General features: G+C 58.8%; 11 protein-coding genes across 11 annotated transcripts; 6 read left to right on the top strand and 5 right to left on the bottom strand.

Annotated features, from left to right (window-relative positions):
• Positions 1-70: 70 nt before the first annotated feature.
• Positions 71-1,657, top strand: B0H64DRAFT_399507 (uncharacterized protein). The gene has a single exon (XM_062804018.1). The coding sequence runs from the start codon at positions 307-309 to the stop codon at positions 1,450-1,452; it is 1,146 nt and encodes a 381-aa protein (XP_062657592.1). The 5' UTR covers positions 71-306; the 3' UTR covers positions 1,453-1,657.
• B0H64DRAFT_399506 (40S ribosomal protein S17) lies at positions 1,658-2,682 on the bottom strand. Its single transcript, XM_062804017.1, has 3 exons — positions 2,425-2,682; positions 2,164-2,355; positions 1,658-2,092 (listed from the first exon to the last, which is right to left on the bottom strand). Exons 1-3 carry the CDS (start codon positions 2,569-2,571, stop codon positions 1,994-1,996), a joined length of 438 nt encoding a protein of 145 aa, XP_062657591.1. The 5' UTR covers positions 2,572-2,682; the 3' UTR covers positions 1,658-1,993.
• Positions 2,683-2,781: 99 nt separating this feature from the next.
• B0H64DRAFT_399504 (mitochondrial ribosomal protein MRP51) lies at positions 2,782-4,480 on the bottom strand. The gene has a single exon (XM_062804016.1). The coding sequence runs from the start codon at positions 4,423-4,425 to the stop codon at positions 3,028-3,030; it is 1,398 nt and encodes a 465-aa protein (XP_062657590.1). The 5' UTR covers positions 4,426-4,480; the 3' UTR covers positions 2,782-3,027.
• Positions 4,481-4,687: 207 nt separating this feature from the next.
• B0H64DRAFT_325003 (tRNA-guanine(15) transglycosylase-like protein) lies at positions 4,688-5,922 on the bottom strand (the record flags this gene model as incomplete). Its single annotated transcript, XM_062800677.1, has 2 exons — positions 4,688-5,606; positions 5,666-5,922. 2 exons carry the CDS (start codon positions 5,920-5,922, stop codon positions 4,688-4,690), a joined length of 1,176 nt encoding a protein of 391 aa, XP_062657589.1.
• A 1,307-nt stretch (positions 5,923-7,229) lies between these two features.
• Positions 7,230-8,391, top strand: B0H64DRAFT_433320 (uncharacterized protein; the record flags this gene model as incomplete). Its single annotated transcript, XM_062806041.1, has 2 exons — positions 7,230-8,046; positions 8,279-8,391. 2 exons carry the CDS (start codon positions 7,230-7,232, stop codon positions 8,389-8,391), a joined length of 930 nt encoding a protein of 309 aa, XP_062657588.1.
• Positions 8,392-8,419: 28 nt separating this feature from the next.
• B0H64DRAFT_179864 (uncharacterized protein) lies at positions 8,420-9,613 on the bottom strand. Its single transcript, XM_062798897.1, has 3 exons — positions 9,174-9,613; positions 8,903-9,116; positions 8,420-8,849 (listed from the first exon to the last, which is right to left on the bottom strand). The coding sequence occupies exons 1-3, from the start codon at positions 9,517-9,519 to the stop codon at positions 8,687-8,689; spliced, it is 723 nt and encodes a 240-aa protein (XP_062657587.1). The 5' UTR covers positions 9,520-9,613; the 3' UTR covers positions 8,420-8,686.
• Positions 9,614-10,543: 930 nt separating this feature from the next.
• On the top strand, positions 10,544-14,174 carry B0H64DRAFT_179850 (uncharacterized protein). Its single transcript, XM_062798896.1, has one exon. It carries the CDS (start codon positions 10,660-10,662, stop codon positions 14,140-14,142), a length of 3,483 nt encoding a protein of 1,160 aa, XP_062657586.1. The 5' UTR covers positions 10,544-10,659; the 3' UTR covers positions 14,143-14,174.
• Positions 14,175-14,871: 697 nt separating this feature from the next.
• Positions 14,872-17,051, bottom strand: B0H64DRAFT_343201 (Alpha/Beta hydrolase protein). Its single transcript, XM_062801274.1, has 2 exons — positions 16,599-17,051; positions 14,872-16,513 (listed from the first exon to the last, which is right to left on the bottom strand). Exons 1-2 carry the CDS (start codon positions 16,875-16,877, stop codon positions 15,143-15,145), a joined length of 1,650 nt encoding a protein of 549 aa, XP_062657585.1. The 5' UTR covers positions 16,878-17,051; the 3' UTR covers positions 14,872-15,142.
• Positions 17,052-17,389: 338 nt separating this feature from the next.
• On the top strand, positions 17,390-19,187 carry B0H64DRAFT_179703 (Spo7-like protein-domain-containing protein). The gene has a single exon (XM_062798893.1). It carries the CDS (start codon positions 17,543-17,545, stop codon positions 18,824-18,826), a length of 1,284 nt encoding a protein of 427 aa, XP_062657584.1. The 5' UTR covers positions 17,390-17,542; the 3' UTR covers positions 18,827-19,187.
• B0H64DRAFT_179704 (protein-tyrosine phosphatase-like protein) lies at positions 19,188-20,960 on the top strand. Its single transcript, XM_062798894.1, has one exon. The coding sequence runs from the start codon at positions 19,549-19,551 to the stop codon at positions 20,626-20,628; it is 1,080 nt and encodes a 359-aa protein (XP_062657583.1). The 5' UTR covers positions 19,188-19,548; the 3' UTR covers positions 20,629-20,960.
• A 1-nt stretch (position 20,961) lies between these two features.
• On the top strand, positions 20,962-22,909 carry B0H64DRAFT_179713 (S-adenosyl-L-methionine-dependent methyltransferase). Its single transcript, XM_062798895.1, has 8 exons — positions 20,962-21,296; positions 21,363-21,388; positions 21,484-21,575; positions 21,668-21,817; positions 21,882-21,919; positions 21,995-22,170; positions 22,298-22,717; positions 22,819-22,909. Exons 1-8 carry the CDS (start codon positions 21,207-21,209, stop codon positions 22,847-22,849), a joined length of 1,023 nt encoding a protein of 340 aa, XP_062657582.1. The 5' UTR covers positions 20,962-21,206; the 3' UTR covers positions 22,850-22,909.
• Positions 22,910-22,996: the final 87 nt, after the last annotated feature.

Below are 22,996 nucleotides of genomic sequence, written 5' to 3'. Positions count from 1 at the left end.
ACCACTGCAATCACTCTGCTGGCTTCCAACCACGTTCGTCACAGCCTACGTGTGTCGTGTCACAGTGTTCCAGATATCGCCAGGCAGCAATTCACCCGGAGCCTCAGGAGGTGGCTTGGGCATTCGCTGTTGCACGCCTACCAAAAGCGTTGCTTGGTTGCGGGGGAGAAACAGCCCCTCCTCAAATGCCATTCAGTGGAGCCAGCATCGAGAGCACTGACCAATTGAGGGGGGAACACCGAAGCAGGGATCAGGCACTGAGGTCATCACCGGCAGCCAGCCTCGAGGCACGGCATCGCGCCGTCAATGCGAGACTCCGAATCTCACGTCGGAGACACCAAAAAAAAAAAACTTACCGAACATCACCATCAATCAATCACCCACATCAAAATGGCAACTCCATCCGCCATGATGTCCCAAACAAATCCTCCATCAAAACCGAAGCCCAAAGGCATTCTCAAACAACCAACCGCCCGACCCCCACAAGATGAAGCAGCAACAACAGAACTCACACGAGCCGAGATCCTCGCGCGCAACGAAAACGCCGCCCGGCTCCGCCTACTCCAAAAGCTACGCGACACGCAACTCAAGCCCCCCGTCCCCCTCTCGACCTTCGAAACGCTCTGCCAGCTCCCCCACTCCAGCACCCACCCCGCCTCCGCCCCTTCCCCCGAGGACACCCGCACCTTCCTAACCCTCCTGACGGACTTCCAACCGTCCGAGTACCTAGACCTGATCGAGGAGCGCAACTGCCTCGGCAAGTGCGGGTACGCGCTGTGCGGGCGGGCGCGGCGGGCGGTGGGCGGCGCCTTCAGCATCGGCCCGGGCGGGATCGCGCGCGCGGGGGACGTCAACAAGTGGTGCTCGGACGCGTGCGCGCGCCGGGCGCTGCACCTCAAGGTCCAGCTCGACAACCCCAGCTACGTGCGCGACGGGCGCATTGGTGGCGGTATGGTGGTCAAGCTGGAGCTGCGGGACGAGGGCGGTCAGGGTGGCCAGGGTGGTGGTGCCGGTGGTAGCCAGGGTGGCGGCGATGCGGCAAAGCCTCCGCGCGGGAAGGAGGAGGACCGCAATGAGCTGGCGCAGGTTCTGGCGAAGCTCGAAATTGACCGGCAGATGAATGGCAAGAAGACGGACGAGTCGGCGCTCGCGGGTGAGAGGGGTGATGCTACGGGCGGGTTGCTTGCCGGGGTAACGAGGGTGGACGTCAACATTAAAGAGGCGGCCGCTGTTGGGCCGACCAAACCTCCCGGCCCACAGGCAAAAGGTGGCGAGTTCACGATTGAAGGCTACACGCCCAAGATATTTAGGGAAGGCAAGGGCCCTGGCACTTCTCAAGCGCTGGCGGAGGGGAACGGCAGTGAAACTGCCAAAAAGCCAGCGGAGGGTGATGAGAGCGGTGGAAGCGAAGATGACGATGACGATGATGATTTCTTCACCGTCCGGTTTTGAGACTTTTAGGTTTTACCTTGGATGGCGTTCACGAGAAAACGGTTTACGGAGTTTGGTTATGTTGATCATCTGAATACTTGGGGCCAGGGGATCTTCAAATCATTGTCGGTTTCGTCAGGGGAGGAGCATTGCATCGAGTGCCGGCCGTCGCTCTAGAAATCGTGCACAGGCACAATAATTCAGTTAATCTCACCTTGCAGATTCGAGATGCCGTCAAGTGTCACATAAAATCACTGATAAACTCGACCGGCAGCAGCACAGCCCGAGTCTCGTTTCAACACGCACCACGGTCTCAAAGGGACTTGAGATTGGCAATCAAGCGTCATCCCCGGAATTACCCTAGGGAATCGGCGACACCTTGTGTGGGCAACAGATCTCTCTATTCTTCGAGGATCTATACCTGTGTTCTCATGACCTCCCAGATAGACGCCGTGTAGCCATGCCCATGTATCGCCATAACCCGCAGCCGTATCCTTTTTTGTGTCGTGAGATTGTCGCGTTTCCCCGGAAAAAGCCAGCCAACATGTTGCAAAGGATACGCTTAGTCGCGGCGAGGGGGGCGGTCGCCGAACCGCCTGCCGCCGCGCTCCACGACGGGGTTCTGGGTGACGGGGGTGACGTTGACCGGGATCGAGTCGAACTATAGAGGGAGCAAGTCAGTAAAACCACCCTCCCAACCTAGCCAAAGCGTAGAAAAGGAATAAGACGTACGCCAAGGTGCTTGAGCAGGTCCTTGGTCTCGGTGTCGACCTCGAGCTGGCCGGCCTCGGAGAAGTCGAGGGCGGAAACCTCGGGGACGTATTGATCCTTGCGCTCACGCTCCTCCTCCTGGAGCTTGAAGGAGATACCGCGGACCGGACCACGCTGAATGCGCTTCATCAAATGGGTGGTGTAGCCGGCAATCTACAGACAAGCATACGGGTTAATTTGAATCCACGGGCAAAACCACGGCCGTAGACCGATCAAACGTACCTTGTTGCGCAGCCTCTTGGAGGCGATGATGGCAATCTCATCGCACACCCGCTTGTTGGTCTCGAAGTCGAGGGTCAGCTTAGGGTAGTACCGCTCAATGATGACCTTGGCGGACTTCTTGACGGTCTTGGTACGGACGCGACCCATCTTGATGGCTTTGTGGGTTTCTGGCGGTGTTGCTGAACTGGAGTTTGGGGACGACGAGGTTTCGGGAAGATCGCGGGCTGCGCTGCAAGCTGACTTTTTGGCGGATTCAATTGTGGGGTGGTGCGTTAGGGTAGGGCACGCCAAGGACTTTGGATAAACCCGTGCGTGGCCCGGGCGCAATCTCTGGCGAATGGGCTTTGTGGCGGGGCGGCAGATCCGCGTGAAGTGGGGCCGCTCATCGGGGGGATCAAGTCGCTGGCAAAGTGTAGTGAGGTAAGGGAGTAATGTACGAATACCTCTGGAGAATGATGCAGTAGTCGGTTGTTCTACACTTGATTTATTGTTACAAGGTTCGGGATACAGTCGTATCTAAGTTACCTCCCGGCCACTTCCCCCAGCTCCCAACTGCACCTCTCTCTCTTGCACTCTTCATGACCATCGGCGATCCTAAGCACATTACTCTCTCAACCCGTAGTCCTGGGCACTCGACATGGTGGGTGAGTCGGGCGCCCTATACCTCCGCCTTAGGTCACTAGCCGTCTCGCGTCTGCTCATCTCATCCTCCGCCGGCTCCGCGCCCAAGCAAACTGCGTTGCCGAGCAGCTCCTGCGCAACGAGGGTGGCCTCCTGCGTCGGTTCGTTGACCGACAGGACCATGCAACCGACCGAGTCCACCGCGGCCCTCTGGGGCTGCACCCAGACCTTGGCGCCGCCCTCGATGGCGGGGTCGATCTTGTCGAACGCGGCGTTCCCGCCGATTCGGGCGTTGAAGCGCGTGTCGCCCATCGCAGTGTTGACGATGAAACCGGCCACACCGATTCTGGCAGCCAAGGCTTGTGCCTGTCGCCGCGGCCTCACGATTCTGCCTACCACCGGCGCGTGATGTTTCTGAGGGCCGTAGATTGGGTGATTTTCCATGTACATAGACGTGCGCAGATACGAGAGACCGGCCGAAGGGTGCGTGATCGGGGGGCCACGCTCGGCGTACGGAGTTTTTACCTCGTTGAACTGGAGCTCGCTGACCTTCTCCTTGGGGAGGCCCGTTTGGGCGAGGTTGGGAGGCATGAGAGGCGCCAGGTCGAGGAACTGACCAACCATATCGTATAGCGCCTGGTTGTTGTGCCGTAACTTGCGCAGGTAGTCGACGAGCTGGTCCTCTGTCACGCTGCTCGGGTCTATGATAGAGGGCTGTTCTTGCCCCTTATCGAGAGCGTCCTTCGCCGCCGCCGCATGCAGCTCGCTGGCGATTTTCTTTTTCAGGAACTGGCGGAATGCAGGTCGCTTAGGCCGGACTTCTTTCGATAGCCACTTATTAAACTCGCCCTGCGTCATACCGGCTAACCAAGGGCCGGTAAACTTCCACCGCGAGTCCACAAGTTCAGCGCGCTTGTCCGGGTGGATATCCGTAGCATCCAGCGCATCCTCGAATACGGACATCTGCGGTAGGTTCATCTGAGTTGTGCTCTCCGGGCGGTCCCCACCAGCTGGTCGGCGTGCTGTAACAGGTATTCCAAGCTCCTGGAACTTTCGGAGTGTGATGCCGTGGTCGGTGGCCGAACTGTAGTCGGTGATCTGCTCGATCGTGTCGATAGCTTTGATGCGCAGCATCGGGTTGGACGACTTGGTCGTCGACTTGAGGGGCAAGGGCCGCTTGAGGCCCCAGTCTCCCAATTTCCGCGAGGAGCTGAGGGTCGTAATGGCCTGGTGAGTCGGGAAGGCGATTGTTGCCGTGTTCGAGTTGAAATAACTACCAGCCGCGCCCTCGAGGGGTGGTGGAGGGATGGGTTCCGGCATCGCGAACATGCGCGAAGCCCGGAGAAGCGCGCCTCCGGGAGACACGCTCCTAGTCGCCATTTTGAGATTGATTTGGCCTGAGCCGTGTGTTGTCGGTGTCGAGGTCGGAGCTCGCGGTCGGCAACGGAGCAAAATTTCGGGGCTTGGGTGGATTGCCGGCCTCTGGCGACGAACCGCCAAGCGCAAGATACCCTAACCCTGTACCTGCACCGTGGTGAACGTCCGAAATGTATATGAAGACAGTCAAATAGTATAGAGCGTGAGGAGACGGGTTGGAGTCAATGGAGTTTGGAGATTTCGGGAGCGAGAGAGGGCATAATATCTATATTTCTAGCAAGTCAACGCCAACCTCTTTCAGGGCATTAACAGCCCATAACGGGTAGTCATTTCTATCCGGGTACAAGTTACCAAAGAACTCCTTCACAAACGCCGGATATCTGTCCTCGATGACTGCTTCCCTCGCGCCCCTCATCAGATTCAGTTGGTACCACACGTTGTGCAACGTTAGCAGATGCGCCGCGACCGTCTCCTTGGCCGCATTGTGGTGCACAAACGCCCTTGTGATCCCCATGGCCCCTTCTTCCTCAGTGGGCCGGCAACATGGACATCCGCAGCCGTCTTCAATGGGCCCAAAGTCTGCCGCGTACATCTCCCTCTTCATGTTGAGCACGCCGTGTTTGGTGATGGCGTTGCCGAACCGTGCCGTCCGTGTCGGCCAGACACAGTCGAACATGTCGGCCCCCAGCGCCACGCTGACGATCAGGTCCTCCGGATATCCGATACCCATCACATACCGCGGCTTCAGATCCGGCAGCATTTCGGTGCAGGTGGAAACAACTTTGCAAAAGTCGTCCTTCGCCTCGCCTCCGCTCAACCCGCCGATCGCGATCCCGGGTGTGTCCCTCGCCAGCATCTCGCGACAGCACTCGCGGCGCATATCAAGGTCCAGACCACCCTGGATGATGCAAAACAGGTTCTGTGTGTCTGGCTTCTTGTGCGCGGCGATACATCGATCTAGCCAGCGCACGCTCCGCTCCATGGCCTCGCGCATGCGCGCCTTGTCTGGGGAGGTGGTGACGAGCACATCGTCGAGCTGCATCATGATGTCGGAGCCAATCGAGTTCTGCAGGCTCATGGAGTGCTCCGGGGTCAGAAGCATCGGGCTGCCGTCGTGCGGCGAGAGGAAGCGCACGCCCTCCTCGGTAATGTTGGCGAGCTTCAGCAAGGAGACCATTTGGAAACTGGGCTGGATGGTTAGTTAGTCAGGAACGAGGACTCGAGCCCAAGAAGGAAGCCATACCCGCCGCTATCTGTCAGGATGTTGCGGTTCCATCCTTGGAGTTTGTGGGCGCCTCCAACTGCGTCGAGGACCTCCTGGCCGGGCTTAAGGCCGAGGTGGTAGGTGTTGTTCAGACAGAGTCGGCATCCGGTGGCCTCGAGTTGTTCGGGAGTGAGGCCCTTTAGCGATGCCTGGGTGGCCACGGGCATGAATATGGGGAGGTTGACGGTGCCATGGGGGAGGGTTAGGATCGACGCGCGGGCGCGTGTGACCTGCATTCAATATGCGTTAGCCGGATGGCTCCTCTTCGAGATGCGCCAACGTGATGGAATCCAGGTTTCACCCACCGAACACCGCGCGGTCAGCTCAAAGGTGAGCGCAGGAGATGTGTACGTCCTGTTTGAAGCCATCCTTCGTGTAGTTGCCCACATTCTCCGTCCCTCGCTTCTGGCACTGCTTGCTGGCTCCAGTTCACATCGGTCGGGCAGGAGTGGTTCGGCCGCCAAGCCCCGAAATTCTGCAATGCGGATCGCGGGGCCTGCTCCGAAAAGCCCCACCAAGAGGCCGAGCCCCACCTTTTTGCAGCTTGCCTCAGGCCGGTCTAGACTCTGGGCTTTGAGGGTAACCTCAGTTTCACCTTGCGAGGGAAAGGAAGAAAGACCGCGACCGTTCGACTTGCCTAAACGGCAGAGCCACTTTGCTAATCTAAGGCCGGCTCCCGCCAGTGTACACAAGAGGCACCCGGAGACCGGCCAGCGCCTGGAGGACTGTTACCGTGGAGTGCGTGGTCAAAATGCCAAGTTCATGAAAGGACCGTTCTTCCCGCCAATTTGGTCCCTGCAGTGTCAATTAAAATTTACCTGGTAGGCAGGCACAGCCCGCAATGACCCCTTCGTCAAGAATCATACGATATTCCGGGTGCTCTTTCTTGATACGTGCGGATAGCTACCCTACAATGCGGATCACTGGAAAGCCGGGCCTAAAATCTGAGGCCGAGTAGAGGCTTGCGACCCGATGCGGGCAGCTGCATCTTTACATCCGAGTTTCTCCAACAAAGTCCCAAAGGTTCTAGGTTGACTCGGTACCTAGGCAAAATCCCCTCAAAGCCCTCGCCCTGGCTGGGGGAGCTGAAGATCTGGGCTTCTTCTCTGGGGCCCGGCCCATCAGCTCTGCGCTTGTCCTTGGCAACGTCAATCCGCAGCGAATGCCATCAATGCCAAACAATGTGAAGCCAAAAATCAGCCCACAACCTCGGTAATCGGTCCCACTCGACAGACAAGCTCAAGCTTTTCTCCCGCCCTCTCGTTCTACATATTATTGCTGCATTGACATGATCAAAACCCTCAAGCAAAGTTTATTTTTGTTTCCTGTTCCTGACTTAGCAGCGCGTAATATTAGCGAGCGATTTTTCTCCATGGTACTCCCGACCTACGTCACAGTCTTGGCACTTCACTTACACACAAGAGAGCAGAGAGTTACACCCAAACCAAACAATCCCCAACCTAAACCGAAATAATCGAATTATCCTCTCCATTCTTCCATCCAACCAGATATTTACTTCCCCATCCGTACCGCAACCTCCACAATGACATCCCTAACATCATTCACCCTCTTCCCTCTCCTCCCGCCCGAACTCCGCCTCCACATCTACCACCACGCCTGCCACCCGCGCGTGACAACCCTCTCCTACCTCCCCGCTCCGCGAGACGCCTACCAGTGCCTAACCCCGCCGCCAACCCTCCTGCACATCTCGCGAGAATCCCGCGCCGAAGGCCTCCGCCTCTACGCGAAGTGCCTCCTCCCACCATTATCATCACCACCATCACCATCACCACCCAACCAGCAACCACCCCCGGAGCAAACCGAACCATTACAACAACCATCAGCCGAAGACGACGACGACGCACACCACCACCACCACCCCCGCAGGTATTTCTACCACCACCCGCACCTCGACACGCTGTACCTGCCGCGGCCGCCGCGCGCCGCCGACCCGCTGGGGCTGGGGTACGCGGACTGGGCGCGCGAGTTTGCCGCCGGGACGGGGACGGGGCCGGGGCCGGGGCCGGGAGCGGGAGTGAGCGGGCTCGCGCGCGTGGTGCGGCGGCTGGCGGTGGACTACGTGCCCGCCGAGGTGCGCCGGCCGTGGGAGGTGTTTGGCAAGGTGTGCCTGATCCGCGGCTGTCCGCTGCTGGAGGAGGCGTATCTGGTGGTTGGTGGCGGTGGTGGTGATGGTGGGGGGGCGGAGCAGCCGGGCTCCTCCGGGACGGGTCGGAGAGAAGTGGAGTTTGTTGACCCCGCGGCGGGGGACGCCGAGATCGTGCGGATTATGGAACGGGTGAGGGCGTCGTTTCGGGTGGAGCTTGGGGATGGGGATGGGGATGGGGATGGGAATGGCTCGGGTGGGTGGGGTGGTGGGGAGGTGGGCGTGCAGGTTGGGTTGGAGCTGGTTCCTAAGGCTGTGGTGTTGATTCCGTGGGGGTGTCGGCATGTGGCTTGCGCGTCGTGAGGGTGGAGGAGTGTTGATTGTTAGCCGCGGGAAGAGAGTGGGAAATGAAGGAATAACGGAAGGTGGAATGGGAAGCATCGGGTGAGAATTATAGCGTCTAGACTAGATCTAAGAATACATCATAGATACCCAGCCCTCGCCCATTTCAACATCCATGTCTGGATCATTACGGCCCCTGGTCCAACCGTTCCCTCATTATCCGTCGCAACAGGCAATCGTCTACCACAAGATGGCCTAGATCAAGATGAAGAAAGACAGAAAAAGGGTGGCCAGGTTAGCGAACCAGGCAATAACACCGGGCACCGCCAACCCCGGAGCGGCAAGCCCGGATGAAATCGAGGTCGATTCGGAACCCTCAGAAATCTCGTCATCGTCATTGTTGTTTTCGCCGTTATCATCGGCACCACCTGGCGGGGAAGTCGTTGAGGGACGGGCAAAGTCAAGCCCGGTGCGAGTCCCCGCCGTCGTAAAGAGCAGTGCCTCGGTGCTGAGAGGCGGATACTGGTCACAATACGTCGCGAGTTGCCTGATGACTAGGTGGAGAGTAAGAACCCATACTCCTCCAAGCACACACGCAAAAATATGGCAGGGTTGGACTTACTGGAGTAATCCCCAGGAAATGAACTCCGAACAAAGGGGGCACAGGAGCTCGCATAGTCCTGGAACACTGTGTTTACAGTGCCTGCCGACTCGGGGCTAGCAGCATGTTAACTTCCGCGAGACTATGGTTGGGGGAGAAGGTAACATACCAAAAGCATTCAGCCGCATCTCTAGGCCCAGCGGTTTGGACATCCAGTTTCTCCGAGCAAGAGGAGTAGATATCGAGCATCGACGAGCATACTGGAGGAAGGGTAATGGAGCTCCCACCTCCGCCCGATGCTGTGCGCGTGGGCGCTCTGCGCGAGGTTGCCGTGGCGCCGCAGTCAACACTGTTTGCGCAAATACTGTAGATTTGAGAGACAGCTAGTCCATGTCAGTTCGATATGAAGCGGACGTATCTATTCAGTCAACGGAGCATACCTCGGTACACGCTGGTAGCATCCGGCGCCTCGTTCGACGCGTAGGTTGCGCAGCTTGAGTATGCTGCGGAAATGCCAGTGGGACCGTCACAGCATAAGCAGCTGTTCCCGACCGCGACCGGGACGGTGCGCTCGAGATAACCGCCCTCGTAGCAGTAGCCGATCGCAGCGTTGGCGGTTTCGCAGGCCTCGTAGCCATCGTCGCTCCCGGCCGCCTGCAATACACCCGCAAAAAGATCGGCGGGAACCCGAACCTCGTCCACTTGCACCAATACATCTACAAAGCCTTCAAGTAGAGCAGTGGCGCTGTGCGCGAGGGCGAGCGCGGCAAAGAATCGACGTGCCATCTTGTCTTCTTGTCCCCCGAGTATCAAACAAGAACGCGGCGACGGGAAGTTCACAGAACCATCACGAGGTGAAATTACAGCTTTAAGCGACCCCCAACCTGGAAGGGCCAGGCTGAAGGAACGTCGGCTACGAATACAACCCCGTCATCGGTGCTGGGGGACCGAGGGACCGAGTTAACCGAATATAGTCACTCGCAGGAAAACGCCAATTTCTTACTCGCCTGGACTCGCTCACTCACTCGCCTCCTAGGTAGCAAAGAATTCCTGTGGCGACGCAACCAAGAATCCCTCCCTCTTTGCGCAACTTGCGGCTCGGTGCAGCCGCAGCTGACCTCTTGTCGCATCCTGAGATCTGGGCAGTCGATTCTTGGCCAGCACCAAAATGCGCCACCCCACCAATATTCTTGGCGGCCACGACGGGAAATGATTCGTATCCCAATGTGGGAGCGGGGCATTGACGATTGAGGTGAGTTGGAGGAACCATCAAGTATTCAGACTTTGTACATCTGTACAGTGAATGTGATTCGTTATTTACCTGAGAATTGCTGAAATCTAGGGTCGAGGTAAAGGTGTGTTCATTGAGGATGAACCCGTCAAGAAGTTTTGTTGATACCTTCGGTTGTCAACAATTCGGCTGACAACAAAAACAAACTGATCGCCCCAGAAAGGGAGCAAGAGAAATGACAGCAAAGCTGGACCCGCTCAATTTCGTGTGTAGGTCACGTGAGATGGCCATTCCTTCCCCTATGACGTCCCCCACGACGCGCCTGTGCGCGTGTTTTGTTTGAATTGCTCCGGCAGTCACCCAGTGAGCCGTCAGCGGGTGATGCATCCGCTCTCAACTCTCATGACAAAAAGACATCCGATGCATTTGCATCGTCTTGACGTGGCTTTCGGCTTGGCTTGAAATGCCCGTTTGGCTGTGAGACTGGATACGCTCCACTTTTTGACTATCAGTTTCCTTTTTCCATCTCAAGTGCTTCAAATCAACTCCCTTTGGATCGGCTTTGTTTGGTGTGCTCCAGCTGCGGCCCCTATAAACGGTTTTGGCGCCACCACGGTTGCCTGAGATAGGGACCGACAGCACCTCCCTCGGCTGCCGCCTGGACACCTTTCTCCCATCCCAAAGCGTCTGCAACAATGGATCAACAAAGTCGCATTCATGACGGCCGGGAGGGCGATGGGGACCTGGCGCAATCTTTAAATCGCCTAACCATCGCAACATCTTCTCCCGCCAAAACACCCCGCTCTGCCCGTCCCGCCGGACCTACCCCCCTAAAACCAGTCGCCGACCACTCCCGGTCGCCCAGTACTCCGCGCCCGAGTAGTGCGATGTGCAGTCCCCTTCGCAGTTCATCCGCTTCCGTCGTTCCGTCATCCCGATCTGCGACCCCAACCTTACTGCGCAAGGCCTCCATGAACTCGCTCCATTCCGTCAACGGCATCACCCCATCCCGCCGTGCGAGCTCCGCCAATATCCCGACGGCCAACAGGGCCAGGACCGCCAGGTCGCCCCTCAGGAGTATGTCGCCAGAGGTACCAGAGAAGCCCCTCCCGACACCGAACTCGGTCGCCAACGAGCACTTCAAGGCCGAGCTGGATACCCACCATGGCCCCGAGCCTACCCGCCGAGCCGAGACCGTGGTTATCCTCCAAGACGCCTGCTATGGCCATCGGTACTCCCGTCCTCGGGCGTCGCGTGCGCAGCTTAGTACCATTGTTGAGCGACCCGAGAGGATCAAGGCCTGCGTTTTGGGTGTGTCGGCAGCGTACGTGAGGCTGGGTGAGCGACATCAGGACGGCGCATTCCCTCTCCACCCGGAGGCGGATGCCGCGTCGCTTCCCTCGATTCCGTTCCGGATCCAGAGATCAAATCGGCGCCTATCCCTAGGATCGCAAACGGTGACCAACGTGCACGGAACAAAGTGGATGGAGGAACTCAAGATGATGTGTGATACAGCCGAGGCAAAACTGGCTGGAGGTGGTAGAGAGCTCCAAAGACCGGATATGGACCGAGGCGCAAATGCGGATGTGCCGCAAAAGTTTCATGAGGGTGATTTGTACCTCTGCTCGGAATCGTTGGAGGCCATGGAGGGGGCGCTTGGAGGCGTGTGCGACGCCGTCGATGCAGTCTTCAGGCCCCAGGGTCCCCAGCGGGCGTTTGTTGCAATTCGACCCCCGGGCCATCACTGCTCCGCGTCCCACCCGTCTGGCTTTTGCTGGGTTAACAATGTCCATGTTGGCATCATGCACGGCGTGCTGAGCCATGGCTTAACACATGCCGCCATCATCGACTTTGACCTGCACCACGGGGACGGCTCCCAGGCGATCACCTGGCAGCACAATGCTCGAGGTGTCGGCTTGGCTAAGAACGCGGCGTGGTGGAAGAAGACGTCGATTGGTTATTTCAGCCTGCACGACATCAACTCGTATCCGTGCGAGATGGGCGATGAAGACAAGGTCAGGAACGCAAGTATCTGCATCGACAACGCACACGGCCAGAGCATATGGAACGTGCACCTGCAGTCCTGGCAAACCGAGGCCGATTTCTGGGCCTTGTACGAGTCCAAGTACGGCGTTCTACTCGAGAAGACGCGCGCCTACCTAAAGAGTCACACGGAGCGGCTAAGGGCGTCCGGCTTGAACTCGAGGGCAGCCATCTTTCTCTCGGCCGGCTTCGACGCGAGCGAATATGAGGACCCCGGTATGCAGCGGCATAATGTCAATGTGCCGACCGAGTTTTACGCCCGCTTCACCCGTGATGTGGTGCGTATGGCAGCCGAAGAAGGGACGAGTGTTGAAGGCCGCATCATTAGCGTTCTTGAAGGCGGCTACAGCGACCGTGCGCTCTGCTCCGGTGTTTTCAGTCACCTCTGTGGTCTCGCCGGAGATGGGCCCAGCAATAAGGAGCAGGAGTCTGGCGGCACAGTCTCCGAAACGGGCCAGAAGCCCATCCAGCAGCGCGCTAGAAAGGACTCGTGCGCGAGCGAGCGAGGTGCCCGGCGGTATGAGTCGTCGTGGTGGTCCGCTGGTGAACTTGAAGAACTGGAGGCCACCCTTACTACACCTCTCCCCGTCCCGAAACCCGTTCGGAATTCTCCGCCGCCAACCTACTCGTCCCCGACTCAAGCGTCACAGGCGAGGGCGAGGAATCGGAGCTCGTCTGGGCTGTCGCCCGTCCCGAGTAATGCAGTGCCCAGGATCTCATTCCAGCCACCTCCGCCTCCGGATGTGCCTTGGAACGTCGCCACTTTCGAGCTGAGCAAGTTACTCGTTCCAAGTGCGCGTCAGACAGCCAGCTGCACCGCCGAAGAGCTCAATGCCGAGGCTACGAGGATTAGACGTGAGCGCCAGGCTGTCCTTACGGGATCTGTTCCTCCGATCGTGTCTCCCGTGGAAGAGCGGCCATCCACAAGGATGGGGCTTAGGGAACGGAAGCCGAAACCGCCGCGTGTGGAGGAAGACGACCGTAACAGACGGAAGACGGTGGCGGGGCCGGCTGTTCTTGCTGCAGAAGCTGGTTCGCGCGGATCCACTCCTGTTCCTGGGAAGCAATCCCGTTCGTCACGACGCCTTAGTGCGGCGTCGACTGTTGTGTCGTCTGCTTCTGAGAGTTTGGATACGACGCCGCCCGTTCCCCGGATCGTGCCGGTCCGTGGCAACTCCAAGACGGATGTCACGAGCAGACCCGCGACTTCAATGAGCGTTGCAAGCCCGGGTGGCAACAATCTCAATGTGAAGAAGACGCGGGGTCCGGCAAAGAAAGAAGCAGTCCCGCGAGCACCAAGGGGGACGAAGAAGTCCGCAACCGCCGCAAACGGAGCAGCCGCACAACCAGCCCCTTCCACGGCCACCACTAACACCCCATCAACCGACAAGCCCAGTGATGAGGTGGACAAACTGGCCGGCCAGATGAAGAAAATCAAGATCACAGTCATCACAAAGGCGCAAAGAGAAGCTCGCGAGCGGGAACGGTTAGCAAAGGAGAAGCTCTCCAAGGCGGAGACTATCCCCATGCCTCCGCCGCCGGCAGACGACGAACCTCTTCCCCGACCCGACACCGCAACTCCCAACATGATCATAGCGAACGCCCAACACCACTCCTCCCCACCGCCCCCATCGTCATCGGGACTCCCCCAACCCCACACCCCCATCGACCCGTCAACCCCGACTACAGAACCCGCCGCACACCCACCCCTCCTCTCCCCACCACAAACCGCCCCGCACGGCGTCCCCCTCCCCGCAAGCTCCCCACCACCATCCATGGACATGAGCAGCAGCACAACCCTGAGCATGAGCAGCCCCATCTCCGAGGCACCACCACCGCCGGCAGCGGTAGGAGACAATTTTATCGCCTACCAGCCCGACGGTTCTTCCACGGCCGTGTCAGCGGAACAGCAGCAGCAGCAGCAACAACAACAGCAGCAGCAGCAAAAACCGCTGCAGTGGCTGCCGCCGAACGTGTGTGCTACGCCGGTGCCGTCGCCCGTCAGGAGGGCGGACTTGCCTGTGTTTAGTAGCACGGGGGTCATTCCTTTTGGGCCGAGGCCTGGGGCGGGGGGTGCGGGGGTTGCGGATGGTGACGGGGAGAAGAGGGGTGGTGGTGGTGGTGACGGGAAGTAGAAGGTCAGGCGAAGTCGGAGGTGTCAGAGTCTTGTTGTTAATGAGCGTTGTTGGGCTGGGTTGGTTACTGTTGCTTGTTTGGGTTGGTGGTGGAGGGTGTGAGGTGGTGGAGAAGGAGTATGAGGCGGTGGTGAGGGTCGGTATGCGTTGGCGGGTGTGGGAGTGCAGGTTGCTTTTCCCGCGTGGTGAAATTCACGAAAGGGAGGATAATTGTGTAGGATGGCTGGAAGCATGGGGTTCGTTTGGCTCGGTTTAGAGGCGGTAGATGCTTGGGTTGGGCGAACTGACTAGTTGTGGGTTGGTCGATGGAGTTAGAGGGGGCTGGGTGCTCCATGTGTGGGTTGTATTCTTCTTTTAAGCTGTCGGATACAGACTGTAATACTGCTTGTGTACTTTTTTGGTTTGTGGGTACAACAGGCCTCTGTGATACCCTTAGTTAGTCTTGTTTATTTTCTCATCTTTCGTTCTTTTTTACATTCCGTTACCTCTGTTAGCAGGGTGTTGTAAGTTACCATGGGAAGAAGAAGATGGACGTTGCAAGACATGAACTACCAAACGTATTGGCAAGTTAAAGTCAGGGAATAGAAACGGTGCCTCGTAACATGGAGATGTGTGCTTAGGTATACAAATTGCATCCAGTAAAACCTCGATACTATTCACGCAAGCAGTTTAAACGGCGGCCACATGGCATATTTACTTCCCACCTCCTCAAGGAAACGCCGTTAAGTTGAATAACCGTTTTTGAATACTTGGCATCCCGCCAGCTATGTACTAACAACTTCTCAGAGCGGTCGACCGCAGTCTATTTATGGTATTCGCGAGGAAAACACCTCTCCGCAGTGTAGTAGTCTAAATTCCACACACTAGATTCCACCTCCGAGTCGGTCCTGTCTGAACCCGACAGTCCCCAATCCCAACGCCGTCATGCACCGTCACCACCGTTTAAACACCCCCCGTCAAATCAAACCGGACAGACCCGAACCCCGTCGGCGTAGCCCACCTATTCCTTGAACGTCAACCGCCGCCGCCGCGTCTCCTCCATCTCCTTCATAACCATCTCATTAAACTCGTCCGGGTTGTCGAGGTAGAGGTGGTGGCCGGCGTTGCGGACGACGAGGACCTTTGCGCTGCCGTTCTCGCGGCGCTTCTCGTCGTCGGTGCCGTGGAGCAGGGCCTTGACGACGCGCTGCTTGACCTTCTCCTCGGCGGCGTACCCGCCCGCGACGTCCATCCAGTCGTTCTCGCCGTACATGAAGACGATGGGCAGGCCGGCCTCGCGGAGCGCAGGGGTAGCGCCGTCGCCGCCGTCGGCCGCCGCCGCGGGCCGCACCACCTGGCGGCCGACGTCCTGGATCCGGTTGATGACGGGGCTGCGCGCGTACGCGCCCGGCGCGAGCAGGTAGGGCAGCACGTACTCGCCGCTGCCCTTCTGCCGGAAGAGCGAGTACGAGTACGTGTGCAGCGCCTCCTTCTCGTCCGCCGGCAGGTGGTTGAACCGCCGCGACGTCCAGCCCGACACGAAGCGCGGGCCGAGCGGGCCGGCCATGCGCACGATGCTGAAGGGTGAGACGTTGGCGTCCCACAGCCAGACGAGCCAGCCGGGGATGGGGCGTTTCGGAGGGGTTGTGGAAGTGCCGGGCTTGGAGGCGGCGGATTTCTTGTCGGCCGAAGGGGCGCGAACGAAGGCGGCGTTGTCGCCGGCGGGCTCGCCGCTGACGATGTCTTCTTGGTCCTGGGTGAACTCGGCCGCCATGGTGGATTCCCCGGGCTCGGGCATGGCGGCGTTGACGGCCCAGGGGTCTTCGGGAATGCCGACTGGTGAGGCGAGGATGAGCTTGTTGAGCCTGCCAGGGTATTTGAGAGCGTAAGAGACGGCGAGGTAGCCGCCGAGCGAGTGGCCGAGCAAGGTGAACTTTTCAATCTTCCGGACCTTGCGCCATTCTTCTAGTGCGTCGATAAACCAGCCTTCTGCCTCGGCAATTTTTTCCTTGGGTTCCTTGGCCTGGATCTTGAAGTTTGGCCTCGCTGAGTTGCCCATGCCAAGCATGTCTAACGCGTACAGCTTCCAGCCTTGCGCGCGACTTAACGGTTCGAAGTTCTTGTAGAAGAAGCCCAAGCCAGCACCGTATCCGTGAACCATCACCAAGGTGTCGTCGGCTTCTTCACCGACGCGCTCAATCGATAGCTCATTTAGGGCGCGGTTCTTGCCGGATAGCTGCACCATCGAGGACCGCCATACCCGCTGGCCGAATGGGTCGCTCTTCGCGAGGTCTTGTAATTGTGAACCGACAGTCTCAGCGGTGGCTTCTCGGAGAAATGGGACGTAGGAGAGGACATTGCGCTCGGCCTGGCGGGAGGATATACTCGTCCACTGAGAGGGAGTCAGTCAGTCAGTACCCTAGGTTGGCGCGATTCGCAGCGGGGTGCAGTGCACCCAGCCAAGAGGGCAAACCTACCCATTGTTGTGCAGCTTCCTTGTAACCGAGAGGAAAGTAAGCCCCCGTCGTGCGCTGGGGTCGCGGCGCGCTGTCGGTATTGGCCTGCGACATTGTCCGGTGGCGGGCGAGGAGGATAGGTTGTCGGGGGTCCTCTTGCGGGGAGAAAGAGGCGTCGGTCGAGAGGCCACTGCTATGGTTGATCTGCACGGGAGCGCTGTCGGGATCGCAACGTGTAGCCAGAGAGGCCGACTTTATTCGCTTTGGCAGCAAAAAGGTCGTCGGGTATGTCTTGAGCATGTTGAGAGGGAAGAGAAGGCCGCGTTGGGACGCCACCCCTTATCAAAGAGTTGTGCTGCATTGCTCGCATTCGGTGAGATCCTCTCCCCAACAGAGACAGGCCAGTAAGACAAATGGAGGTCGCCCCCGGCATGCATCGGAATTTGCTTCGTTCCGCCGCCCGATTTGCGCAGGGCAGCCCCTGACAGTCGCTAAAAACACCGATGACGTTGGCGGGATGAGACCCTGCGGATTGATTCCAGGCCGCCAAAAAGGCTCCGAGCAATCAGGGACCGCGCCTGCAACCAAAAAAATCATCCCATCCAATCCCAGTCTCCACCAAACCATCCGCTTTGGAACAACAATCCGGCGGCGATAGTATGCTAAAGTCCGGACATACGAATCCAGCTCACATTCTGCCTTTATTGCATGAGGCTAGGCCTGACAAGCTGACGCAGCTCCTCTCGGCGCCCCCTGCAGTACGCCGCCACCACCCGACGTTTCCCTTGTGACCCGAATCCGGCGGTGTCAAGTCCCGATTTGCTCCCGCGCTCGACGTCCTCGATAGGGCATCCCTCCGGGCTGCGGCACCGAACCGAAGTCTCTCGGGCCCCGGCACGTCACACTCCTACATTACCTACCGAGGTACCGGTACCTCGCCGTGCTTGGTCACCGCCGCCAGCACAATGTCCGACTCCCTCGACTCCATCGTCAAGGGCGCCCCGATGACCATCCCGGGGCAGGACCCCGCCAAAGCCGCCGGCGGCACCACCCCGATCGCCTCCTCCGCCTCGCCCCCGACCCCGGGCAAGCCCGGCGACCCGCTCTCGCACACGCCGAGCTCGCCCTCGATGATCTACCTCAACCTCCTCGTGCTCGAAGCGTCGCTGCGGGCCCAGTACCTCGAGCTGCGGGCGCGGCGGCGGCACCACACCTTCTTCCTGTCGCTGCTGACGCTGTGGACGGCCTTCTTCGGGTACGCGCTGTTCTTCGCGCCGCGCGAGGACGGCCGTGGGGTCGGCGGCAGCGTGTACTGGGTGGTCGAGACGACGGAGCACATGTGCTTCCTGGGCGGCGTCGTCACGGGCCTGCTCGTGTGGGCCACGGGCATCTGGGAGCGCGGCGTGCGCTGGCCGCGCCGCTGGCTCGCCGTCTCGAACCGCGGCCTGCGCGCCTTCAACTGCAAGCTCGTGGTCATGAAGCGGCCCTGGTGGAAGGAGGCCCTCAGCACCGCCGGCTGGTTCCTCACCTACGGCCTGTTTTCGAATAATGGGAGCTCGTATCGCTGGGTCGAGCCCGGGCTGCTGCGGGAGGTAGATAAGGAGTTGCATTTATCGCGGGAGAGCCACCCGATGGTGCATGTGACGAACTGGGACGAGGAGAAGGGCGGGCACGAGGAGGATTTGGCCTCGGGCGGGGACTACATCAAGCTCCTGCTGCTGGCGAAGCCATTCTCGCCTACGTTTAGGGAGAACTGGGAGCTGTACAGGGCGGAGTACTGGGAGAAGGAGAACGAGCGCCGCGCTCTGCTACGGGTCAGAATCAAAGAGCGGGATCGCAAGCTGGGCAAGCAAAACCGCGGCTGGTTTTGGTGGCTCCCCGGGGGAAGGGCTACGATGGAGAAACCCGTTGCGGTAGCTAACGAGAAGGTCCACCACCCGCGACACGCGGCTGTAGTGAGCGAGCACAGACGGACAAGAAGCGGCAGCGCAAGTATGCGCCGAGGCAGTATGTCGAGCGTTCACGGATCACGAACCCCGACGCCCAAGCTCGAGGCGGAAGAGTATCCCGGTATCATCACTCGTAAAGGCAGCACGTCTTCTGATACCTCGGAGAAGAAGCGCAAGAAGCTAGCTACCGGGGCGAAGAACCGGCCCCGCGTGGAGTCGAGGTCCGTGACTCCCGAGATAACGTCGCCGCTGGCCAAACAGAGCACCCCGAAATCGAGCGCTACGAGGGCAAGTCCCTAGATGATGGCTTGTTGGCCGCAGTTGTCTGTATTATAGACGACGTTCTGCATGTCGATGGTTGTCAGAAAAAGGATACCCTCTATATATCATATACGCTACTTTACGTCTGATACTTGGGGAGACGGACCAAATGTTCATGGGCGATATTGAAAGGGGTGGCTCGGGGGTGGTCACGTTGGTTCCCAACCCTGGATTCCAAGGGTTCGGGTCAAGTCTCGACCAATTTAACCCGCCCCACTTCCAGGTTGCCGCCCAGGCAGACATCGCGCTTGGACGACTTGGTCGAGTCGCGACTTCACTCAATGAGGGAGGGAGCTGAAAGTCTCTCGTCTCATCATTCAAAAGGAAGGCAAAGCCAATGAACACCCAAACCGTTTCAATTAAGACCGCTCCTCAGTACCTGGTAGTTTCCGTTGCCTAAATCCGCTATATATTTGACAAACGCAGCTCTCCTTTTCTCATTGTTGTTTTACACCTTTCGTTAGTTATTTGTCATTTTGTATCTTCAACAAATTGGTGACTTTCATCCGTTGCTCGCTTGCACCAACAGCCAACAACCAACGACCAACATTCAACTCGGGGAGAGAGTGAACGTGATCAGCTCGGGGCCAACCTCGGGCCGCCGATTACTTCCCTTAATCTGACCGCCAGAAACCACAGATCATCATCAACTCGTCATCTCATCCATTTCATTCTCCAACCCACACCCACACACATCATACATGACGACGCACTACACAATCCCACCCATCATGGACAACCAACCCCAATTCCCAATTAAATCCACCGCCCTCCCAACAGCGCCATACTCCTCGCGGGCGCCATCACCACCATACATCCACGTCCCGCCACCCCTCCACCCCAGCCTCGCCAACCCGAACAACATGATCCTCACAAACACCAACAACCTCCCCAACAACCCCAACAGCAACCACCACCCCAACCCCAACAACACCACCACCACCGCCGCCAACGAGACAAGAGACATCCTCATGACCATCCACCCGACCCCGACCGCCGTGCACACCACGGGGCTGTCGCCCGCGGACCTGGCCGCCGTCACGGGCGGCGGCGCCCCGCAGACGGCGCGCGCCTCCGTGTGGGTGTACGAGGCGCGCCGCGCCGCCCAGCCCGTGCTGGCCTTTCTCTACCTCGGCCCCGCCAGCGCCGCCAAGGACCGCGCCTTCCTCGCCCGCGAGGGCATCACCATGGTGCTGTGCGCGCGCGACGCGCGCTTTGCGGGAGGGGCGATGCTGGTGGGTGGGGCGCGCCGTGCTGTGGAGGGGATGGGGATTGTGGTGGAGGGGATTGATATCGCGGATGGGCGGGAGTTGGTGGGGGTGTTTTCGGTCGCGGCGCGCATGGTGAATGAGCATGTGCTGGGGTTGGCGAGGCAAGGGAGGAAGGGGAAGGTGTTGGTGGTTTGTGAGACGGGGAATGGGCGGTCGGCGGCCGTCGTGGCCGCGTATCTGATGACGATGTATGGGCTGGGCATCGTGCAGGCCGTGCAGTTTATGCAGCTGCAGCGCTTCTGCGTCGCGCTGGGGGACGACTTCAAGTTTCAGCTGGCGACGTATGAGGATATCCTCAGGGCCAAGGGCGATGTCGGGGTCATGAGCTATCAGCAACCGCAGGCGCAGCAGCAGTCTGGGGGGATGGGACATGCTGGTGGGAATGTGAAGAGGAGGATCGAGCAGACGGAGGAGGCGGAAGGGGAGGGGAGCGACAATATGGTGTTGGAAATGGATAATGAGCGGTATGCGAGTAGAAACTTCGCGCCGTTTGTTGACCGCGGGTATTAAGGGGTGCAATGGCTTGGTTGCGGTCGGAACAGAAGGCAGGGTGAAATGGGACGCGGAATGGGAATCTGTATCTTTACTGTGGCAGATGGATCCGGGAAAAGGAGCGTCGGAGTTGGCATTGCTTTTGAGGACAAACGGTTCGTTATACCCAGATATAACGGGTGTTGCTTGGAGCTGTTAGATAGAAGTGTATAATAACTGCTCACTTGGGACTGCTGAAAGTCCGGTCTCTTTCTCAGCCAAACACCTCCCCAAATCCACCTTGGAGTTGAGACTCAAGGGTCAACTGATCCCGGGCACATAAGCGGCCACTCATAATTGACTCGCCAGCATCAGGCAGGGATTGAGAAACGACAGCCAGCAAAACCGGTTAGGCCTATGACAAAGGCGACGGGACAAAGCACCCATCAATCCCGGGGTTCAATGCAACCTCTCTGCAGGACTTTCTGAACCTGGCTCCGTGGTTAGCCAGATCAACCGCGGTAAAACCCCGCTCATCTCAGTTCTCAGATGACCTCGCAGACTGGTCCAACTCTTTCACGTACACCGGTGAAAAGTGAGCCGAAGCACTTTACAGCATGGCAGAAAAGGAGGCGGCATCCGGGTCCGCTCCCGCCATGAACACATGGACCGAACACGGGACAGAGACAATCGAAGTTGATGCTGCTGTGATTCTCACCGCTTCATTTTTTGATGTGTAATACAACAGAGCCTAACATATTGTCTTTCTTTAGTTAGCAAGCGACTTGGACGAGACGGCGTGAGTGCTATCTCGAATCAAGTCTCGTTTCTTTATGTACATATGCCTTGCAAGGCGGACAACGGACTCACTAACACGGCTGTCTCGTCGAATAGCGGAGACTCGAGCTACGCGACATCCTTGGCTTCAAGTGTGGTCGACTACCCTTTTGAGCATGGCCGTCGATATCACGCTTTCCGAGCAGGAAGTACGTCCTAACTAGGCCGAGTATATCTTGTAACCGGCGAGATACTAGGGTCATCGAGCATTGGTTCTAAGCCGCGGTTGTGTGATAAGCAGGATACTCGCGACCAAATGACGAGCAGGAAATGGACCGGCTTGTCCTCCTCCACAACGTCATGACACGCCTCGTCGGGGGACTCTATGCCGCGCCCATCGACAAGGAAAAGACCCGTCGTATCCTCGACATCGGCACCGGAAACGGCGCGTGTAAGCGCTAACCCAGCCTCACTCTTGGACGGCGTCCACTCACACACACACACACTCGTTCCAGGGGCCATCTCCATCGCAGACGACTTCCCCAACGCCACGGTTCGCCTTCCCGCCGTTGCCCCCCCACCTTCCACGCACTAGTTAACCTCCCCCTCTCCTTACCCCCTTGCCTAGATCATCGGCAACGACCTGTCAGCAACCCAAGCCGCGTTCGTCCCGCCCAACGTCAAGTTCGAAGTCGACGACGTCGAAGACCCGTGGGTCCACCCGGCCAAATTCGACTGGATCTTCTCCCGCTACATGGCCGCCTCCATCCACGACTGGCCCAAGCTAATGTCCCAAATCTTCGAGTCCGTCCCCCCTCCTCCCTCCCTCCCTCCCTTTTTTCCACACCCTCCCCCCTTCTCCCACCCCCCTCTAACCTCCACCGTGATAACCCCTCCCTAACCCACCCCTCTACTCACCCCACGCACACAGAAACCTCAACCCCGGCGGCACCGCCGAATTCCAAGACTTCAACCTCCTCTACTACTCCGAAGACAGTTCCCTCACCCCGCAGCACGCGCTGCGCGAGTGGATCGGCACGCTGTGCGGGGCGGCCGACAAGCTGGGCCGGGACGCGAACCCGGGCTCCAAGCTGGAAGGGTGGGCGCGCGCGGCCGGGTTCGAGGGCGTGGTGCACCGGCGCTACCGCGTGCCCATCGGCGCGTGGGCGCGGGATGCGACGCTGAAAGAGGTGGGCACGTGGAACCTGATGCAGGTGCTGAATGGCCTGGAGGGCTTGTCGATGCGGTTGTATACGGGCGTGCTGGGGTGGAGCGAGGAGCAGGTGTGGGCGCTGCTGGCGAGGGTGAGGCGGGATTTGGCGGATCCGAAGGTGCATGCGCTGTTTGATTTGTGAGTTTTGCCTCTCTCTTTTATTTTTATTTTTGGGTGGTGGTTTGGGGCGGTGTGTTTCGTGGGGTGTGCTGTGCGGTGCTAACTGTTGGTGTTGTTAGCCATGTTGTTTATGGGCAGAAACCGGAGTGAATGAGTACGGGGGGTCGAGGCGCGGAGGAGGGGGTTGCAGAGCGCGGGTCACTGCTCGGAGTTGTCTGGAGTTGTCTCGAATGCAGCTTGTCAAATGCAGTCTATTTCTCTCATTGGAGCTCATCCTATTTTCCCTAGTCCGAATGA

The sequence above is a fragment of the Chaetomium fimeti genome (assembly GCF_033439085.1).
Source record: "Chaetomium fimeti strain CBS 168.71 chromosome Unknown B0H64scaffold_5, whole genome shotgun sequence".
Lineage (NCBI taxonomy): Eukaryota > Fungi > Ascomycota > Sordariomycetes > Sordariales > Chaetomiaceae > Chaetomium > Chaetomium fimeti.
The sequence above is the reverse complement of the archived record's forward strand: the minus strand, read 5'-3'. Positions and strand labels throughout refer to the sequence as shown.

Excerpts from the sequence above, each read along its gene's own strand:
- B0H64DRAFT_399507 (XM_062804018.1), top strand. The coding sequence starts at position 307 with ATGCGAGACTCCGAATCTCACGTCGGAGACACCAAAAAAAAAAAACTT.
- B0H64DRAFT_399506 (XM_062804017.1), bottom strand. The coding sequence starts at position 2,571 with ATGGGTCGCGTCCGTACCAAGACCGTCAAGAAGTCCGCCAAGGTCATC. Across the intron at positions 2,356-2,424 it reads CCAAGAGGCTGCGCAACAAG|ATTGCCGGCTACACCACCCA; the intron begins GTACGTTTGATC and ends GCTTGTCTGTAG. Across the intron at positions 2,093-2,163 it reads ACCTGCTCAAGCACCTTGGC|TTCGACTCGATCCCGGTCAA; the intron begins GTACGTCTTATT and ends CTCCCTCTATAG.
- B0H64DRAFT_399504 (XM_062804016.1), bottom strand. The coding sequence starts at position 4,425 with ATGGCGACTAGGAGCGTGTCTCCCGGAGGCGCGCTTCTCCGGGCTTCG.
- B0H64DRAFT_179864 (XM_062798897.1), bottom strand. The coding sequence starts at position 9,519 with ATGGCACGTCGATTCTTTGCCGCGCTCGCCCTCGCGCACAGCGCCACT. Across the intron at positions 9,117-9,173 it reads TGCTACCAGCGTGTACCGAG|CTGTCTCTCAAATCTACAGT; the intron begins GTATGCTCCGTT and ends GACATGGACTAG. Across the intron at positions 8,850-8,902 it reads GATGCGGCTGAATGCTTTTG|CCCCGAGTCGGCAGGCACTG; the intron begins GTATGTTACCTT and ends ACATGCTGCTAG.
- B0H64DRAFT_179850 (XM_062798896.1), top strand. The coding sequence starts at position 10,660 with ATGGATCAACAAAGTCGCATTCATGACGGCCGGGAGGGCGATGGGGAC.
- B0H64DRAFT_343201 (XM_062801274.1), bottom strand. The coding sequence starts at position 16,877 with ATGCTCAAGACATACCCGACGACCTTTTTGCTGCCAAAGCGAATAAAG. Across the intron at positions 16,514-16,598 it reads AGGAAGCTGCACAACAATGG|TGGACGAGTATATCCTCCCG; the intron begins GTAGGTTTGCCC and ends ACTCCCTCTCAG.
- B0H64DRAFT_179703 (XM_062798893.1), top strand. The coding sequence starts at position 17,543 with ATGTCCGACTCCCTCGACTCCATCGTCAAGGGCGCCCCGATGACCATC.
- B0H64DRAFT_179704 (XM_062798894.1), top strand. The coding sequence starts at position 19,549 with ATGACGACGCACTACACAATCCCACCCATCATGGACAACCAACCCCAA.
- B0H64DRAFT_179713 (XM_062798895.1), top strand. The coding sequence starts at position 21,207 with ATGGCAGAAAAGGAGGCGGCATCCGGGTCCGCTCCCGCCATGAACACA. Across the intron at positions 21,389-21,483 it reads AGCGACTTGGACGAGACGGC|CGGAGACTCGAGCTACGCGA; the intron begins GTGAGTGCTATC and ends CTCGTCGAATAG. Across the intron at positions 21,576-21,667 it reads TCACGCTTTCCGAGCAGGAA|GATACTCGCGACCAAATGAC; the intron begins GTACGTCCTAAC and ends TGTGATAAGCAG.